At 39.1% G+C, this 20,560-nt stretch overlaps 2 protein-coding genes across 2 annotated transcripts in view; one reads left to right on the forward strand and one right to left on the reverse strand.

The window, feature by feature from the left end:
* Window positions 1-20,560, reverse strand: part of METTL8 (methyltransferase 8, tRNA N3-cytidine) — a 91,030-nt gene that overhangs the window by 51,668 nt on the left and 18,802 nt on the right. The gene's annotated exons all lie outside the window — the stretch shown is intronic.
* CYBRD1 (cytochrome b reductase 1) lies at window positions 1,845-18,930 on the forward strand. Its single transcript, XM_065840708.2, has 4 exons — window positions 1,845-2,124; window positions 11,664-11,872; window positions 14,501-14,655; window positions 14,847-18,930. Exons 1-4 carry the CDS (start codon window positions 1,938-1,940, stop codon window positions 15,145-15,147), a joined length of 852 nt encoding a protein of 283 aa, XP_065696780.1. The 5' UTR covers window positions 1,845-1,937; the 3' UTR covers window positions 15,148-18,930.

The following is a 20,560-nucleotide window of genomic DNA, read 5'->3' on the forward strand; positions in this document are numbered from 1 at the left end:
ATACTCTTTAACCAAACACTGATTTTGAAAATATAGCAGAGATTATTTCATTGTTTAAAACACAATGAGTAAAGGATTCCAGACAAGTAGGGAAAAAGATACGTTAAACAACTAAAATTGATCATGTATAAATACTATGCTGTTTAAGCCACGTGGGTTTTTTTATGCATAGGGAGGCAGATTTATGTTTTTATTACACGCTGGTTTGCAATTAAAGCATAGAAATATTAACTTCATTTAAGCAATCAACAGAGAACTTTGTAAACTTTTTATGACAACAACATGAGATGACCTGTTTGCCTCATGAGCTAATGACAATCTGGCATCCTTGGAAGTTCATGCATGAGTTCATTTGGCAGAAGATTCAGGGCTTAGATCTTCACTTCTCTTAGATGCTGTGACTTGTGAAACTTAAAATCTATGTTCTAGTTACCATTGTGACTAAAATGATCAACCACTTAAGTCCGGAGAGCAGGTCACACCAAATCCATGCAAATTAAAGCTAAACATCATCACACAAGTGATGTTCAAGTCAAATTTTTCTTTAAAGAGTCAGAGTCCAACTTCTATTTTTAGGAGAACAGAGAGAATAATGAAGAAATATATTTGCATCCCACTCCAATCTGGCTTGTTCTTCATGTCTCTGTGTAGAAGTTTCCAACACTTTAGTAAGTCCTGGGTTTGAATTGGCAGATACTGTACTGAAACTATTTTAAGTTCCATAAAACTGTTTTCATTTTTTAAGCCTCCATTTAAGCATGAGTTATCAGGCAGCTCAAAGACTAGCCAGAATGACAAGTATTTTTTTTTCTCTTAATCAGTTAATTAAGTTCTAATTTGTATGTATTTTGACACTATCTATATTTCAAAAGTTGGCTAATCAAATACCAGGAAAGTAGTGTTGAATGTATGTTTGGGCATATCCTCTTACTACATATGACAGGATTCAGAGCCAGATGAATGTTCTACAGCAAAGGAAAAAGCAACTGAATACATGATTTGACAAGTGGTGTGTGTTGTCTCTTTTGCAATCCTGTTTTGTTTTCTTCTGGTTTCCTCCATAACTTCCCTGCAAGGGGCCTTTCCATACCTGTTGGAATAGTCTTAAGGAAAAGGTGCCCCCTTTCTTAGTGGACATTGGATATATTTGATGTTATTCAACAGAACAACGCGCAAATGCTCCCGCATACTTAGGCCAGAGGCCATATATGAAACCGGTTAGCATCTGTTTTACATTTACAGCACTCAGTGAATCCAATGGGAAGTCAAGGGGATGATCACAGCAGAAGGTGTGCTCCAAGTACAATCCATCAGTGTCTTTAACCGTGCTGCTACTCCACATTTTCTGCATGCCCGGTCTGTCTCTTTATTTCAGTAGTGTTCCTGCTTTATCTGTTCGTACTTGTGGCTGTGCCAGCTTATCTTTACGGCACGCCTGTAAATTCCATTCGCCCGTCAGTGTCCTCGCTTATCACAACCACCAACCTCCACTACAACCACGAGCACAAACCTCGCACACATCAGCTCCCAGAGCCGTGGGGGAGCGGGGAGAGCAGTGGGGCCGAGGTGCTGCCCGGGGACAAGCGGACACACAAACGTCTTTGCTAAGGCAGGGTTCTGAACGCGAGGGGACGAAGCTCTGGGCCACCTTGTAAAAACTGCTTTAAAAACAAAACCAAACCAAAATAACAAAAAAAACAAAACAAAACAAAAAAAAACCAACAGGCAAGCAAGACCCTCCTCGCGAACCAGCAGCGCTGCCACGGCCGTGGGTTGCGGAGTGCCGCCCCGCGACCGCCCCTCGGAGTGGCCTCCCCGCCGGGCGGGGCTGCGGGGCGGTAACCGCCCGCCGCTCCGCCGGCCCGGAGCCCATCCCGCTTGGCCGGCCGGCCTGCCCCTCCTTCGCGGCGCTCGCTGCCGTGCACGGAGCTCGGAAGATGGAGGACTACGGGCGTTTCTTGGCGCTGCTGGTCTCGGCGCTGCACGTCGGCTTCGTGGCGGTCATCCTCTCCCTCGTCTGGGTCTTCCACTACCGCGAAGGGCTGAGCTGGGACGGCGGAGCGGGGGAGTTCAACTGGCACCCTGTCCTCATCATCACGGGCTTCGTCTTCATCCAGGGCATCGGTGCGTCAGGGTCCCGGGGCTGGCGAGGAGCTACGGGGTAGAGGGGCTGCGGGGGCCGGGGCTGCGGGGAGCGGGGCCGGTAGCGGATGCCAGCGGGAGCGCAGCTGCCCGCGGTGTGCGCCCGGAGCGCTGCAGGGAAGCCAGCGCTCCCCGAGAAGGGACAAAGGGTCCCTTGTAACAAGCACTATATATGTTTTTTTCTGCAAGCACTTGTTTACCCTGGCCTGGGATTGCCTTGCACTTTCAGTAACGCTTGCGAGGTGTGTTTTCCTAGTCAGCCTGAAATTATGCAAGTTGAGAATGGAAATGCCAGAAATGCTGCTCTAGGACAGTTTCTCTCTTCTGGCTCCCTCCCTTCTGGCTCTCTCCCATGTCCCAAGAGGAGAAAGGAAAGTTCAGTACCACTGAAGCTAGATCCAGGAACGGCATTCATGCCAAAGAAAATGTAGCACCATAAGCATAGTTAAAATGAAATTCATCAGCCCCGACTTAGCATAAATTATTGTGTAAAATAGATCTTTTAAATTAATTTTTAATTCTGTTTCATAACTAGCATACAGTGATTATGATGCAATGTTGGTTTTTGTTGGTTTTTGTTTGGTTCTTTTTTTTTTTTTTTTTTATAGAGTATAAGAATTTTGGATTATATAGGGTTCCGCCCTGGATGTTTCCCTTTTGTGACATGAACAGTATCTTTTTTTCTCACTCCACACAATTAGTATGTTAGGTCTTAAGTGCAAGGGTTGTTCCTTGATGTCAACAGCAATACTGCAGTTTGAACTGTGTTTTTGCTGTTAGCGTAATCAGCTAATTGCAAGAAAATGACTAAATTAGACACACTGTAGTTGATAAACTGTATCAGTTTAGGAAAGAAAACTACAATGCTCTCAGCCAAGTTTAAAAAGCAGATAATGATACAGCACCACAGAGGGGCTTATCTAGCATGTGAATATATTTAAACTACAGGTAAATATTGCAAAAATTAGGGGACCTTTAAAATCCTACATCTGGGAGTGTCAATTTATGCTAATTGCATTAAAACTAATGAGGAATTTTGACACAGATGACAGCTTCCAATAGTAATTTTTAATAAAGTCATTGAAAAAATTGTTGTGAGTTTCAACATGAAAAGTGAAAATGAAACATTAGTAACATCTCCAAGAAGGGCAGATAAATACTGCAGAGAACACTGGAAATTCTCCCATAGTTTTACCACTGACTTTTGTGTGGAGAGGACAGGGAAAATTTTAGTGTTCCTAAGTAATGAAGGACCTCTGGAGACTTACAGTATAAATGTAAGCAGGAGTATTTTTTCTTTGCAATAGAAGACAAACTAGAATTTTGTCTAGGCAAACTCAGAATTTCATTTTTAATAACCTTAATTACATTTGCTTCATTGCTGAATGATACATTGCATTCATCCAGCCAGAAAACTTGTCCAGCACATCCGGACTTTTGTTCCAGTGGAACATGTTGTTTGCATCACATGTGCGCTTGCTCTTTGGCGGGAGCCCCGCCAGGGGTTGGAAGATGCAGGAGGAGTGGGTGGCTGTCTGGTTTTAGCTATGAAGGGAATGTTGTGATTTGAACATTTGAACATCCACCGCAATTTTCCTTTCCTTTTTTTTTTTTTTTTCAATGGGAGTAGTGTGTGTTTGCAGCTTTCTGGCTTCAAGATACAAATTACTATTGAGCAATAAACAATGTTTTGAACTTGTTTTACATAATATTGCTCAATGGAGAAGTGTAATTTCAGGATATAAATAAGCCATGAGAAACACCTGTTGACTTCACTAACATATATATGACTTACTGTGATCAAAGTACTGTATTTTATATAAGCATAGACTTTGTGAAGAAAATAGGGGTAGGTTTTCTGCAGCTTTTTCCTACACATTTTGTTGTTTTTTTTTTTCCTCTGAAACTCAGTTTTTCTCTGTGTCACAGAGTAAGGATGTTGCCTCAAGCCTTTATAGGTAAGGATGTATGTAAAGCAAATGGAAGTTAACCGAAGCTCAAGAAAATAAAAAAAACATCCAGGAACATATCCAAGGAATCAACTGATAAGAGACCATTATTTGGGGAGGAGATTCTATTATATAACAAGAAGCAAAGTCAGAGACTGAAGGACTTATGTAGTAAATCAGATGAAATATCAACAGATAAGATACCACTGTGGATCTGATTCATATTTACCTGATGGAAGTCTGCCATTGAATTCAAAGTAATTTGGATGGGACTGGAGAATAGGACGCCTCTTTGCACACACACAAAAAGTCTTTAAGTAGTTAAAAGTAGAAAGGACTTTCTAATAAATATCTTGGTTAAATTTGTGTGGAAAATTGAAATAATAACCAAATCAACTGTTTCTTGAGCTCATTAAAGTCTATACAAGGACAGAAATGTTGTATTGATGTGTAGGAGGTAGAAGACATGACTGTAATAATGTCCATATTGGGAAGCAGATGTGCCCTGATAAAGTGTTGTCTATATCTTGTCAATCAAATTAAAAAGCTGTAGGCATGTTAATATTCTTACTATTTGTGGATCAGCACCAATAGGTAAATGTTACCTGACAAAACTCTTACCAGTGCACAGCAATTGTCCAGATGATTTTCTAGACTTGAAGTGGGAAAAACACAGGCAATAAAAGTCTGTGTGCATATTAGTACAGCAACATTTTTGTAAATAATAAGATAGGGAAAGGCATGAGGAAAAAATGAGTTTTAAGAAAGCCTTGAAGGAATAGTAGAGTGATAAAATGGATTAAATAAGTAAATAAGGAATTCTGTCTTATTTTACATGTGGAAATGTTGAACAATGAGTGTAGATACCAGGGCATGTTCCAAAGGAGTATTTGCATGCTAGTTCATATTTGGCCTGAAAATGATTTTTGGCTCCCTCCCAAAGGACTAATTAAGGAACCTATCAAGATGTAACGTAGAATAAATGATTTTTGAGGATTTCCCATTACTCGCGTAATAAAATAATATTTTTTTCTACAGAGATGTGACAATCTCCGTTGCAGACTGAGAAGCACCATAGTGGTTTTTAGGGTTGTGGAAAATTGAATAAAGAGTAAGTCAGAACAAGGAGGGTGGGGTAGTCTCTGCCTCTCATCCTCAGATCAGTTCTCTACTGCTTATGAACTGTATGTAAACTCTATGCAATAAGGTATACACTAAAAATCTTGGAAGATGCTTGCACAATTAATATTCCTCATCATATATGATATATAATGTCATACAATTTGTATTTTAAACAGGCTTAAAACATGAGGATGTAGCCTAACATCAGCAAGGTATTAATAAAGGAATACATCAGGAATGTTGCTTAAGCGTTCTTTACAGAGTGAAGAGAAGGAACAATCCTGGTCTGCCACATTGCCATGTGGTGTTACAGTGTCAATTAAATTTCATCTGTATGGATAAAATCACCTAGGTGGGTGAGGTGACCTAACAGCTCACTGAGGCTGAAATATTCCTACTTCTATCCTCCACTTCTCCCTTTCAGCTTTCTCCTTGCCTCAGAATTCATCTTCCTACTGGTTTGTTTGTGCCAGCTCTGGCCCTTGTCAGAATTAACTCAACTAGCAGGAAAGTAACACCCACCCACCCCAGGTACAGTTTTTGCCAGAATAGAAAGTTGATTTGGCTGCACGAAGTGTCTCAGAAGTGCCATAGATGGGAGAAGAGAGATGCTGGGCAATGTGTGAGAGGAAGGAGAAAGAATGCAAATCTACTTTAAAGTAAGCATAGATTTTCATCTTGAAATACATCTAAAGATAATGCTTGCTCTGAGTTATCTTGCGAACATGATTACCTCTGCTTCAAACAACAAAACATCTGTTCAAAGGAAAAACAGGTAATTCCTGGAGCTTCGAACATCCAATAGGCTGCAGAATTCTCAAGAATTGGAAAGGCAAATGATTGCTGAGCTGTAAGGGTCTCATGACAGGCAACTTGTCAAGACACAGCTCTCTTGACAAGCTTAGTTTGAGTCCCTTTGAAATGATAAAGGGGCACTTGTCCATTTTGGTGTTAAAGTGGTTCCCAAAGAATCTAGTGGGTGTTCAGAACTTGCTGAAGCAACAGGATCAGCCAAGAAGGAGCAGGAGAGGAAACAGGAGTGAAGAGGAACATTCCTTTCTGGCAGGTGCGAGGTGCTGTGCAGTGCACCCCCAGTGCACTCAGAACCACGCTTGTGCCTTTTAAGTTGGAAGGCATCTCACGAGCAATCCATTACACCTCCCTACAGTATGTGCAGCATGTGCCAGTCAGAAATACTAGAGGGCTAACTCTAGAATTTTGCTTTGTACTTTTGGCAAAGAACAGGTGTCCCATGCTACATACAAAATATTGCAAGATTACTCTGCAGTATGTGACATGCTTTAAAATCACAGCTCAAAACAGGAGTGAGATCTCAGGAGAGAAGCTTTGTCTGAGGAAGCCTAGACTGTCAGATTTCTTAACAGCAGTAGAGCTGCTGTTCCTAGAGAAAGTTATTCATGGGACTGCTTTAGCACGTTACGACTAAAAATGCTGTAACTGTGTATGTGCTTTTAATTAACTCAGGCTATTTTAATTTTGAGATGAAATTACACATAATGTCTGAGTCAGTTTTTAAGAGCTTGCACCACTGAAAGCAGGATCTTCCCCCTCCTTTCCCCTTTGTTCACCAAATTGTCTTGCTTCCTCCTGCTGGTCAGAAAAACATGACTTATGACAAAGGCAGCGGGAAGCACATAGAAATAGAGCAAAAGTGGTGATGGGGAAATGGGACTGTGTCTTTTCACAGTGACCAACAGTCAGATCTGCTCAAGTTGCAATGTATAGCACCACACACAGCCCTCAAGGAAAAAGGTTTAAAGCAAGTTGTGCTATCATTCATATGTCCTGGGCTGTGGCATGTAACATGCTAATGCATGGTATTGTTAACAAGTGTCCGAGCCATTAGTCTGTATTTCTTTCTTGTCTATTGTACTGTTTATGGGAAAGAGCCCAGATAGAGATCTAAGACAATGTGGACACATGATGAGGGAGTTTTTGATAGTGATTTGGGAAGTTAAATCAATGAGATTACAGCATCTTATGCACCAAAGAAAAATTTTCTACACATTTTTAGCTTGGACTTGACTCTGTGATCAAGGACTGAAAACTGAGACCAGGACCTGTGCACATCAAGTTCACTTCAAGACCTACAGAGTCCAGTACACTGCTGCACTTGGAATAAATATTGACAATACTATGGGCCATATTGTAAGATGGAGCTACGAGGATTTACTGGGAATACTCATGGGATGCTGAGGCTTGTTTGGGGCCTTTTTGGCATACCTGCTTTACAAACTTGGAAATTACAATCACTACTACTAAATTAACTAATAATAGTCTGATGCAGGCAATTATTTCCATATCAACAAGATTTAAGACTACCATATAACTTTTGGGGAGCTGTTAAAGGTGATCATAAGATTGGTGTGCTGAACAATACCTATGTCATATAGACTGATTACTGTCAAACTGTCTTAAAAACCAAGGTTTCTATCTTCCTGATTTGTAGGATTTACTACTGTTACTTTTTAAAAGTAGAAAGCTGAGAACTACCTAAGTGCTGTGTATGTTTAAATACTCTAAGGGTCACTTTCATTCCAGCATTACATTTTCACACACTATGTAAAAGCATATACATTCATTTAAAATTTGATCGTAGTCTGGAAATTTCACTTGTGAACAGTATTTTCTTTGTGAATTATTTAGTGCAGGCATCCAAGTAAAAAAAAGAAAAAGTGTAGAGAGAACTTTGAAATTAGTCATTTATTATTATTAATCAAAACATACAGTATGAATATCCTATTAATTTTCCATAACCTATGCCTTTTTCATAAGAAGCTGGGGTTATGGAGAAGTAATGAGTAAGGCACATGAGAACCACTTAAGTAAATTCTTAATCTTTGTATTTATCAGGTAATACTTTTTTTTTTTTTTCTGGTGCATATTTATTGCTTAATGTTTGGAAGAGGAACTTTTTAAAAAACATGTATTTATTCTTTTGTTTTAGGACAGCTAATTATATATAAAGATTTGAATGTAATTTCATCAGCAGAAAACTTAAATGAGGATGTGCTGAATCAGATGAATGGAGCTCAGTCAAGACACTATGGATGTGAGCATTAGCCTTGATTGCTCAGCTGGTCAGCTGTCCTCATAAATATTTGGCCTCTGCTATCTGAATATACTTATGTGCTGTCATACATGCGGAATTACTACCTAGTTTGTAATCAGATGTACTTGGGACTTCAGTGATCTAGTCTGGTCTGAGTGTGTCCCCTGTGGAAAGCACCTGGCTCATACAAGAGGCAGGGAACAGCTGTGGCAGGGAGGGAGCAGTGGGGACCTTGAGGAAAGAGCCTGGGAAGAAGCAACTCTAGGCTTCTGGAGTTAGATCACTAGAAATTGTTGTTTTTTTCACACTGGACAAAACACTGGCTGCTGGAGTTATTAATGAAAATATAGGCAAAACCCCCTTAGATTCACAGTATCACAGTATGTTTGGGATTGGAAGGGACCTCAAAAGATCATCTAGTCCAATCCCCCTGCTGGAGCAGGAACGCCTAGGTGAGGTCGCACAGGAATGTGTCCAGGCGGGCTTTGAATGTCTCCAGGGAAGGAGACTCCACAACCTCCCTGGGTAGCCTGTTCCAGTGCTCTGTTACCCTCACTGAGAAGAAGTTCTTTCTCAAATTTAAGTGGAACCTCTTGTGTTCCAGCTTGATCCCATTGCCCCTTGTCCTATCATTGTTTGCCACTGAGAAGAGCCTGACTCCATCCTCGTGGCACTCACCCTTTATATATTTATAAACATTAATAAGGTCACCCCTCAGTCTCCTCTTCTCCAAACTAAAGAGCCCCAGCTCCCTCAGCCTTTCTTCATAAGGGAGATGCTCCACTCCCTTAATCATCTTTGTTGCCCTACGCTGGACCCTCTCCAGCAGTTCCCTGTCCTTCTTGAACTGAGGGGCCCAGAACTGGACACAATATTCCAGATGGGGTCTCACCAGGGTGGAGTAGAGGGGAAGGAGGACCTCTCTCGATCTACTGACCACCCCCCTTGTAATACACCCAAGGATGCCATTGGCCTTCCTGGCCACAAGGGAACAGTGCTGGCTCATGGTCATCCTGTTGTCCACCAGGACCCCCAGGTCCCTTTCCCCTACACTGCTCTCTAATAGGTCATTCCCCAACCTATACTGGAACTTGGGATTGTTCCTGCCCAGATGCAGGACTCTACACTTTCCCTTGTTAAATTCCATCAGGTTATCCCCCGCCCAACTCTCCAGCCTGTCCAGGTCCCGCTGGATGGCGGCACAGCCTTCTGGCGTGTCAGCCACTCCTCCCAGCTTAGTGTCATCAGCAAACTTGCTGATAGTACACTCAATTCCCTCGTCTAAATCATTAATGAATATATTGAATAATATTGGCCCCAGTACTGACCCCTGAGGCACTCCACTAGATACTGGCCTCCAACTGGACTCCGCACCATTGACCACCACTCTCTGGCTTCTCTCTTTAAGCCAGTTTGCAACCCACCTCACTACTCTATTGTCTAGACCACACCTCCTCAATTTAGCTGTGAGGATGCTGTGAGGGACTGTGTCAAAGGCTTTACTGAAGTCAAGGTAGACCACATCCACCGCTCTGCCATCATCCATCCACCTTGTTACATTCTCATAAAAGGCTATGAGGTTGGTCAAGCATGACTTACCCTTGGTAAAGCCATGCTGACTGCCCCTAATGACCCTCTTATCCCTGATGTGCCTTGAGATGACACCAATGATAAGCTGTTCCATTACTTTCCCAGGGACAGAGGTGAGGCTGACCGGTCTATAATTACCCGGGTCCTCCTTCTTGCCCTTTTTAAAGACTGGAGTGACATTTGCTTTCCTCCAATCCTCGGGCACCTCTCCCGTTTCCCAAGACTTCGCAAAAATGATGGATAGCGGTCTAGCAATGACTTCAGCCAGCTCCCTCAGCACCCGCGGATGCATCCCATCTGGACCCATGGATTTATGGACGTCCAGACTATTTAATTGTTCCCTAACCCAGTCCTCATCGACTAAAGCAAACTCCTCCATTAACCTGGCTTCATCCGGGGTCTCAGGGGTACAGGGTTCCCCAGGATAGCCTCCAGCGGAGTAGACAGAGACAAAGAAGGCATTCAGCAATTCTGCCTTCTCTGTGTCTTCTGCCACCAGGGCACCCACCTCATTCATCAGTGGGCCTACATTGCCTCTGGTATTAGTTTTATCTGCTATGTATTTGAAAAAGTTCTTCTTGCTGTCCTTGACCCCTCTCGCCAGCTGTAATTCTAAGGAGGCCTTGGCTACCCTAGCTGCCTTCCTGCATCCTCTAACAGCAGCCTTATATTCCTCCCAAGTGGCCAGTCCCTGCTTCCATGACCTGTAAACTCGCCTCTTCTGCTTGAGCATACCCAACAGATCCCTATTCAACCACGCAGGCCTTCTGGCTCCCTTCCTCGACTTCCTACATGTGGGGATGCACTGATCCTGAGCATGGAAGAAGCAATCTCTGAATGCAATCCAGCTCTCTTGGGCCCCTTTTCCTTCAAGCAGTCTTGCCCATGGGATTTCCCCCAGCAATTGCTTGAAAAGGCCAAAATTAGCCCTGCCAAAGTCCAGGGTTGCAATTCTACTTGCTATTCTGTTCCTGCCACACGAGATGCTGAACTCCACCATCTCGTGGTCACTGCAACCCAGGCAGCCCTTGACCTTTACTGCTTCGACCAGACCCTCTTTGTTAGTGAGGATGAGATCCAGCAGTGTACCTCTCCTGGTCGGCTCCTCCACCATCTGCATGAGGAAGTTATCATCAATGCACTGGAGGAACCTCCTGGACTGTGGCTGGCTGGCTGAATGGTCCTTCCAGCAAACATCAGGGAAGTTAAAAGAGTTGTAGATGCCAAATCCTTTTGTCTTTTAAGAATCAGATTATGGTTTGCTTATGCTGAGTAGCATTTTCTCATTTAAAGTAGTCCTATTAATATCAATGTAATAGCACATAAATATATATGCAATTAGAGAACAGCATTATCCAAAGGTGGCAAAGAGAATAAACATTAAAAAATAATCTTGCACACTTTTTCTCAATAGGTATTCTTCTGGATTTAAGAATTGGGACCTATTCTGCCAATCTGACAAGTAGCAGAAAAAATCAAAAACCTGTTTGATCAGTTTGAGGAACAAGGAAGAGACGACACCAGATTGTTTACTGTTCTTTTTTTGAAACATGCTGACTTTTTTTAAAATTAGGAAGAAGTCTCCCTAAAAGCTATATTTAAACCTCAGCTGTATATTTGGAATATGCTATGCTATGTGTAGGAGAAAAAGCCTAGGCTTTTTTAGAGGATTAAATGTTGGATTTTCCTGTAATTTACAATGTGACTATGTGAACGATGCATGATTATAAAAATCTGAGAGAAGTTATCCTGCAAGGCATAAAATCTTGTTTCTGTTCTTTCTTCAGCTATTATTGTGTACAGGTTGCCCTGGACATGGAAGTGCAGCAAACTCCTGATGAAGTTCATACACGCTGGATTAAATACCATAGCTATGATTCTTGCGATTGTTTCTCTGGTAGCCGTGTTTGAATACCACAATGCCAGCAGCATTCCAAACATGTACAGTCTGCACAGCTGGATTGGGCTGATTGCTGTTATATTTTATTCTCTCCAGGTCAGAATATAACTGTATTTATAAACAGGTTGTAAATTTGAAGAATGTGTTGAATAATTCAGGCTCATTAATACACTCTAACTACTGGGATATCCATTTACATTCTGTGATTTGGCAAATTAGCATGTAAATGTGCAAATACTAGATCATTGACTTCAAAGAAAAATGTATTTTAAACCATGTTTTATTTATTTGCTAGGATAATGGCAGCTGATTTACTATTCAGTTACACAGTAGTGTGTTTCTAAGCTCTATAAACTGCTGAAGTTAAAGCAAGTGATTTGGTTTGTTGGCAGCATATTTAAATACAGTTAGTGCTTTCATTAAGGAAGCTTCAAATGAAGTAATTGGTTTTATTTTTTTCCAACTATCATAATTTTAAGTAGCAACTTCTTGGTCTCAAGCCTTGTGTTTATCAGCAGAAGCAGTGCAGCAGGAAGCGAAGCAGATCGAAAGGATCTGACAGCTCAATTAGCTACTGCTGGCTAACCAGTTCTCCTGAATCAGTAAAACTATGATAAATGTGTGCATGCTTTTACCCACTCCTGTCGGCAGAGAATTAGAGTTAGTAAGTTAGCTCATTCTACATTATAGTATGTTTTGCATTTGGCATAGAGGAAGAGCAGGCATACCCTGACATTTAGTATACACATACAGATGTGATGTTTCTACATATACATTCTGAATTCCCTGTATTGTTATTACACTATGGAAATGTATTTTGTTCCATCAAATTGTGATATTTTTTTTCCCCAAAACACTAACAATAAAAAAATTAGACTTGATTATCTAGTGATCAAGCACAGAAAATCCCCAGCTGTGGGATTTGAGTTCTGGACTCCCATCCTTCACTGCTCAGACTAGGAGATACAGGAAATAATGTTGAAATAGTGGGTTTAACACTTAGAAAAAATAAAGCATATTGCAGCATTGTGGAGTGTATTATTTGTAGTTGAACAACAGCTAATGAATGAACAATGTTAAGATTTTCCTTATCTTAATAATGCAGTTATTTCAGGGAAATCTGTGCTGCCACTTTACCAGGTATCAGCATTTTTTCTAATATTTAAGATAAAGAATTATGAATAAGATCTTGTTTCTGCTTTTCACTTTTCCACTATAAACATGATCAATGGCATTTAATGCCTTGCTTGTCTCATCAATAGAACTGTGGTGTTACTTCCTCCAAACCAGGATGTAAGTCTCTAGTCAGACTTATGTTTGTCAAATGATTGAGCACTGTTGTTAAAAATAGTCATGAAGTAGCATCTCTGTGAACAGAGACACTTGGCATTTGCCAGAAATGGTATGCCAGTCTCAGAATTGAAAAATTATTGGGGGAGATTCTCACATAATACTATACCTACAGGAACAATGATGTAAATATATTGTATTTATGCCAAATGTATGTTAATACAGTATAGCACAAGGACATAAATTTAAAAATAGGGCAGAAATGTAAAATGGAGACTGCCTCTTGGTAAGCAAGGTCTCTGAAAAGTAGTACTCAAAGATGACATGAAGCTCAAAATGAGTTCTCACAATGCTGTGACAACAGGAAAAGTAAATTCTCTAATAGGAGGTTATCTTAATCTCCATATATGGCATTGGTGAAACTAATACGAAATACTATGTTTTTGGGTTTTTTAATGTAAAAACATAATAATTAGAAAAAGCAGAGAAAAACTGGGAAAGTAATTTGATAGCTGGAAAAACTATCTTCCAGTGAAAGACTTAAAAAGCTCTAACTGTTTAGCTGATATAAAGAAGATTAAGAGATTACTTGATTACAATGTATTAAAAAGCTTCCCAGGGAGAAAATACCAGGCTCTTTAATGCAGCATGGAAAGACAAAACCAGGACTAAGGCTGGAAGTTAAAGCAAGATGAAATACAAATTCATGCACTATTTCTAATTTAGCAGCAGGGGTGAGTAATGGCAGAACAAACTAAAAGAGGGAGACAACTTCAATATGATCAGGCAAGCCTGTGACTGCAACCATGTGACACAATGGGTTACCTTCCATCACAAAACTAGTGCTAACAGGAAGACTCATGTCCCCTGAGTAACTTCATGCCACCCACACACATCTTCATTCTGTAAATGCCGATTGGTATCTATGTATATCTCCATATTGAGATATAGATCATTGCCCTTCTAAAGACATGTACTTTAATAAGGTTAAATTATTTAGTCCACTCAAGTCAGAAGGTTAGACTGCCTTCTGATATTCATTTATGTGTAAATCTGTAACAGAAACAGAGAACAGGAGTTGAAAAGACTGTAAAAACGTACCTACCCACACTTTCAATGTATTACTGAACTAGTGACACTGAAAACTTGTGTTTGCAGTGCTTAGTTTGGTTGTAGTTTCAGCAGTATCAGTAAGTTTGGACACTGATATTAGGTGGGATCACTTGTAAAATATTTCATGTCTGCTTCCCAGGTGCTAATCCAGAATTATTGCTTTGATTTTGAAGGGAAACACATTCAGAAATAAAACTGCCAATTCTTTACAAATTTGTATGTGAAGACATCTCGAAATGGAATTTCTGTGATGATTTTTATTCTGCTTGAAGTGCAGCGTGTTTCCCATATAGCTTTAACTAAGAATCTGTTTTTGTTTAGCTTTTCTTGGGTTTCGCTGTCTTTCTGCTCCCTTTTGCTCCGGTTCCTCTCCGAAGAGCTGTCATGCCAATACATGTTTATTCGGGTCTTACCATCTTTGCAACAGTGATTGCAACAGCTCTCATGGGAATCACAGAAAAACTTATATTTGCATTGTAAGTATTTGTTTTTCACTTTTTTATTAAGGTGCTTCCATTTGCACAGAATTATAACCATCTAGTATTGGGTCATTGATTTGGTTTGGTTTGGTTTGGTTTACAAAGACCTCCTACCTAGTAGGAGACTGCTCTATTTAGACCAGGATTGTCTTCGAAACAACTGACCTTTTTTTTCTTCCCTTCCAAAGGCAAAATCCTGCATATAGCTCTTCTCCACCAGAGGCAATTTTTGTCAACTGTCTTGGTCTTTTGCTTGTCATATTTGGTGCACTTATTTTGTGGATGGCAAGCAGGCCCCACTGGAAGCGCCCCCCAGAAGAGAATGCTAAAGCTCTGCTGCCCGTTGGAGGGACTCCTGAAGGCACAGAAGCAGAATCCACAATGACAGACGGGAGTCAGGCAGATAAAGCTGACCTGAGGATCAATAGTGATATAGCCAGAAAACAAAATCTCAAGCTTGATGAAGCAGCCCAACGATCAACTATGTAAAGAAATTACACAGAATGAGAGTACTATTATACTGCCAAACCCCCTCGGTTTCTTCCAGTTTAATTATATTGATATATAAATAGGTTGGGATTTTAGTTTCCATATGGCTTGCTCAAAGATACTCATGTTTTCTGCATATGAATTTAAATTCCAGTAAGTCCTGAACATATTTTTTTGGTTCATGCTCAGTCCTCATTTAAAAAATGAGGGTGTGAATGACATCACATAATGGGAAAAACACATAATTGAAAAATGTTTTCCATATGACTTCTTAATGCTTATATCTCTTAGAGTCATGAAAAATTAACAAGATTGAGACTTAGTTCTGCTCTGAGTGATTTTCCAGGTTACAAAACAGAGTCATGAAGTATACCAGATAGCAGAATTTAGTAGCTCACACATAATTTTTCTAGTAATGATGTTCACTTTTCTAAAGCCCTGATTGCTCAACCTGATTAACCCCCTCACCAACTACTAATATATATCTGGGATCTGAGGTCATTCAGCACTTTGCAGAACTGCACCATAAAAACGTTAAGTCTAAAATTTTGAATTCAAAAAAAGAAATCAAAGTTTGCCATGTTTCCTTTAAAAACTTCTTTTTTTTAATTTTTAATCAGAAGGTATGTGTTGACTTTTTAACCAACTCTACCAAATATATTGTATATAGACAACATTTGGCTTTGGATCATGTGTCATCATTACTGAAATCTAAGGAGATTTTAGGACATATAAGTGCAGAATTTGTCTTCTTTGGAAAGCTATAGATACACACAGAAGGCAGCATTTTACTATTTTTATTTGATAGGACAGCTCTATTGATTCATGGCACCAGACTAGAAATCAGGAGCTTAGAAACCAGAGAAGCCTGCTAGCAGAAGAAAGGAGCCTGAAGTGAGAAATGCTGCCTCCAAGAAATAGCTGAGCTTTGCTGATTTGATTAAAATGCTACCTGTTCACTCAAAGCCAATTTTGGTATCTCTATGCTGGCATCAATTATTGTCATGGGCATGAAGACATACTTTAGTCTACAAGCACACTATTAAAAACTCCATGACTTTTTAATTTGAAGTTAAAGTGTTAAATAATGCAGTTTGAGTCTCTACTGGCACTTATTTTTACAGCTCTTTCTCTTAACCAGAGTATCAATGTATTATGCTCATTCATTATTTTCACAGATATAAACAATATCGATAATTTTTACTATCATAGAAGAATAATTATAGTAGATGGTTTTCATTGCTCGTGTCCACAATAATGAGCCTTTCTATTATAAGCTCTTGTAAAAGCTGCAGAGCCCACTACAAATCCAAAGTTACCACTGTTCATGTTGCAATATAGACAGCTTCAGACAGTATATAACTTCCTCGGTTTTTTAGACTATGTAAATTTTTATCTACTATACCTTTTAAAAATGTTTAAACATATTAAACTTTAGCAAATATGCAGTTTTTGAAATTCAGTGTTGCATTAGTACAAACAATTTTGGTCATGTGCCATTTTGGATCTTCTCTGACAAGAAGCACCTTGGTCCCTGTTATGTAATTTGTAATAACATTTAATTATTTGGTGAATGCATTGTAGAAAGGTAGCATAGTAAAATAGTTGAAAAACTGTTCTGCTGTACCATTTGGTACTCAAGGACTACATCCCAGAGTTCTATGTTTTTACTTACATATGTCTGTGGATGACTGAGACCCAACCTAGCATTGGTATATTGCTTCATTTGAGAAAATACATGCTTTTAAATGCCATGGTGTAGCCTTCAGGTATGATGGAAGGAATACTACCCTACTGTATGAGTGCCCCTCCAGTCCTACTATGTGCAATGGCTCAAACAGCTTTTTGCCTGTTTTTTAAGTTCCACACTTTTATCTGTCCTCCCTAAAATGGTTCTGTGCAGCTTCAGCATAAAATCCAAATAGTACTGATAGCAGCTTTCTGAGAGGAAAACAAGAGCACTTGTTTTACATGACATTAGTGCATTAGTGCTCAACTGACATGACATGATTATGTTATGCATCTTATTACAAATTTATACGTTGAACATTAAGCAGAAAGAGGGATTCACAGTAGCTTCTGAAGAACACTAAACTGTGCTGTCTTCTTTTCTCTGATCTTGTTATGTTCTGCTCAACAAGTTTTTGGGGGTTTTTTGTGAAATCAATAGGCATCTTACAGCTGCTGGATGCACATTTAGTCTTTGTGAGAGAGCACTATGAACACTTTTCAAGTGTAACAGGTGAAGTGGCTTTTCATACTGCACTCACACAGGCAACAGCAGGTTAAGTTGGTATGTACTGGCCTGTTACTATGACTCACCCACCTGTGAAAATGAGCTCATTCAATCCTTGCATAGTACTAAGTCATGTAATAAAAGCGTGTGTTTGTGTGGTAGTTGCTTGTCTAAGGATTGTTCTGGAAGAAACTGTATAGTATATTGGGAAACAAAACACACATCTGTGATTTCTTTTGTTACAATACTGACTTGGACATATTGAAATCAACAGCTTTTAGGTGGATGGTTCTATATGCTGTTAAAATTAAGCTGTAGTAACCAGCATGCCTTCCATTTATTCCATGTTCAAGAGTCATGATACTTGAACAGTGGCATTTCTTTACTTTTCTATTCTGATTATATAAACCTAATTGAAAATCAATGATTAGCAAACTTTTGAGGGTACTCTGCCAGACTACATTTTTGTTTTTTCAACTTTGAGGTTAAATGTGATAGTAGAAACTCAGTGGTGTTTGGAAGACTCTATTCTGGGAAATTATAATAATCAGTGATATCTCATGTGTATGAACTGTGGGATTCTGCCTGCTTTGGTCTTCAGAAGATCCTGGTGAGATGCAGTAGCTGTGAACTCCTAAACTTTGCTCATCTTATTGTGTGGAATTTAAAAGACTCAACATCCTATAGACTTTTGGCTTCAGTTCTAAACTGATTTGAAAGGTCTTTAAGTATCCTTGCAACATATGAGGTTAGTTCAAGTGCTAAATAAAAATACATAGGGCTTTGGAGAGTAATTTTCTCTAGAAAAAAAGGCATTCCTAAAGCTGCTTCTCCAAGTGCCATTAACTTTCCTTTCATGCAACTTTTCTTACCTCTGTTTATATGTAATAGTAGCAACATGAAAATTAAAAGGTATATTTTCAAAGATATACATGGGAGGTAGAACTCTAGCTTTTTTATCAGGATTTCTGTGCACGTTTGGAAATCTTCTACATTATTGTTTTTACAGGGACATGATTGTAGAGCTTACACTCCAAGTTTGGGTTCCTATAAAAACATAGGAAGTTACAAAACCTAACATTAAAAGTGCTATTTTTTTAAGATGCTTGGAAAAAAAATTAAATGTATTTACATGCTGTTACGCAATACTGCTTACAGAAGCAGAACAGTGTTTTTTCCAGCATTAATGAAACTGAGAACTGATGATGCAAATTAGATTTTAAAACTGAATGTACAGTAATTACATGTATGCTTCTTACTACATGTAACCAAGAAGATTGCATATGATATTGTAAATACAGATTACTTGTTTACATGGATATTTTATTGAGAGACTAAAAGATATTGCCAAATATTTTCTATTTCAGAACCCTTCTTTATGCCTCTGTTTCAGAAAATTCTTTCCTCTGTTTCTAACTGTTCACAAGAACTTAATTATTTTATTGTTTTATTACGGTACTTATTTGTAGATGAAAGCAAATATTTCATTACAATGCCTATTTTACTTATTCTTTTTGTATATTAATAAAAATGATTTTTCAAGCTTATGATACCACTGAGTACAACTTTCTAAGTTGGGCAAAAGATCAAATTATTCTTATGATTACTTTTTTTTTTTTTTTAAATAGGAGGATAGTTATACAAAATGAATTAAATATTTTTTAATTCCAAGTATTCCTGATGAAATTTTGTACTCTGTAGTGTTAGAAGGATAGTCAGTATATAACACAAAGTGAAGGAGTTCACCATATACAGAAAAAATCTGTATTTCACCTTCTGATCATAATAGGAACAGAAATTCCCCACACCAGTTGTTGGAGGGGAAAAAAAGACCCAGAACTATCCTTGGTCATAGAATCATAGAATGTCCTGAGTTGGAAGGCTGTAAAATCCAAACACACTCAGATAAATAGCAGCCAAACTGAATGCAGGGCAAAGGTTTTAGCCCCATGGAATCTTCTGACCTAGATTTAACATCTGCACATCAAGTTACTCCTCAACAGGTTATTGATCATAAAATGCTATAAATAGCAAAACTATCATTATGAGTGTATCTGAAACAGGTAAGAATTAAGGCATGTTCTTCAGCTTAGTAAGATTAATTGGAAATTCTTCTAAAAGTGTAACACATAAGCAGATTATTCCTGAGTATCATACAGCTGTTGGCTAAAACTTTTCAACATCATCATCATCATGGAAGAGTAAAAAATACTGTTACAATTATCAGTATAGCAGAAAATTTGCTGTATTCAAACCTGACGATTCCCTTTTGCTGAGAACTTATCTGTCTCCTGTAGGCTGGATTTTTTAGGGAAAATTCTGGTAAAACAGTCCATATTTTTTTCAATATGTTAATTACAAAATTCAGTAAAAGCTCAATTGTATTCACACTTGAAAGAGGGGACTCAAAATTTTGGCAGGAGGGCTGCATCTGTGTGGAGAAGTGGGTTTTGTAAGTAGCTGATGGAACCTTTGTAACTTATGTAAAGAGTTTTGCCTTGTGTTATGGTATGAGCAACACTTCTGATCTCTGTATGCCTAGTTGGCAGTAATGAAGACTAAATTACTATACAGGAAGAGACTGAAGTCCAGGTCAGAAAAACGGAATGATAACCATTCCAAGCGATGTGGCTAACAGAAGAGTGGAGGTAAAGGTGAGAAATCCAGTTACTACTGTACATATATCAGAACTTCATTTGTAACAAAAATGACAAGGCCATGGATATCTCTAATAGAAGTACAAACAACTGGTATAAATTTCAATGAGCTCACTTAGGTTTGCCAGATGTGGTCATCAGAGACTACCAACTAACATATGTTAGCTTGGGGCTTGAGTTGAGTCCATAGGCTGTTCGCTGGCTCTCAAATTCCATCTTTTGCCTATCACCAAGTCAAGCAACAGCTATAAATAGAGCTATCAGGAAATGGATAAAAGTGAAAATGTTTGCAATTCTTATTTCAATTTTCACTAGCATTTCATTCCAACAAACAATTTCCATCTAGCGGTACTCAAAGTCTGTAAGACATTATTAAATAGTGTGAAGAATAAGCAGATTTTCAAATTTTTTTGTAGCAGGCGATCCTTCTCACATGTGTGCACAAGCAGTAATCCACTAGGTGGCAAGCACTACCAAAATGGCCTTAGTTGATACAATATGAGTCATCTGCCTTAAAATA

The sequence above is a fragment of the Patagioenas fasciata genome, chromosome 7, assembly GCF_037038585.1.
Source record: "Patagioenas fasciata isolate bPatFas1 chromosome 7, bPatFas1.hap1, whole genome shotgun sequence".
NCBI lineage: Eukaryota > Metazoa > Chordata > Aves > Columbiformes > Columbidae > Patagioenas > Patagioenas fasciata.

Excerpts from the sequence above, each read along its gene's own strand:
- CYBRD1 (XM_065840708.2), top strand. The coding sequence starts at position 1,938 with ATGGAGGACTACGGGCGTTTCTTGGCGCTGCTGGTCTCGGCGCTGCAC. Across the intron at positions 2,125-11,663 it reads CGTCTTCATCCAGGGCATCG|CTATTATTGTGTACAGGTTG; the intron begins GTGCGTCAGGGT and ends TTCTTTCTTCAG. Across the intron at positions 14,656-14,846 it reads GAAAAACTTATATTTGCATT|GCAAAATCCTGCATATAGCT; the intron begins GTAAGTATTTGT and ends TCCCTTCCAAAG.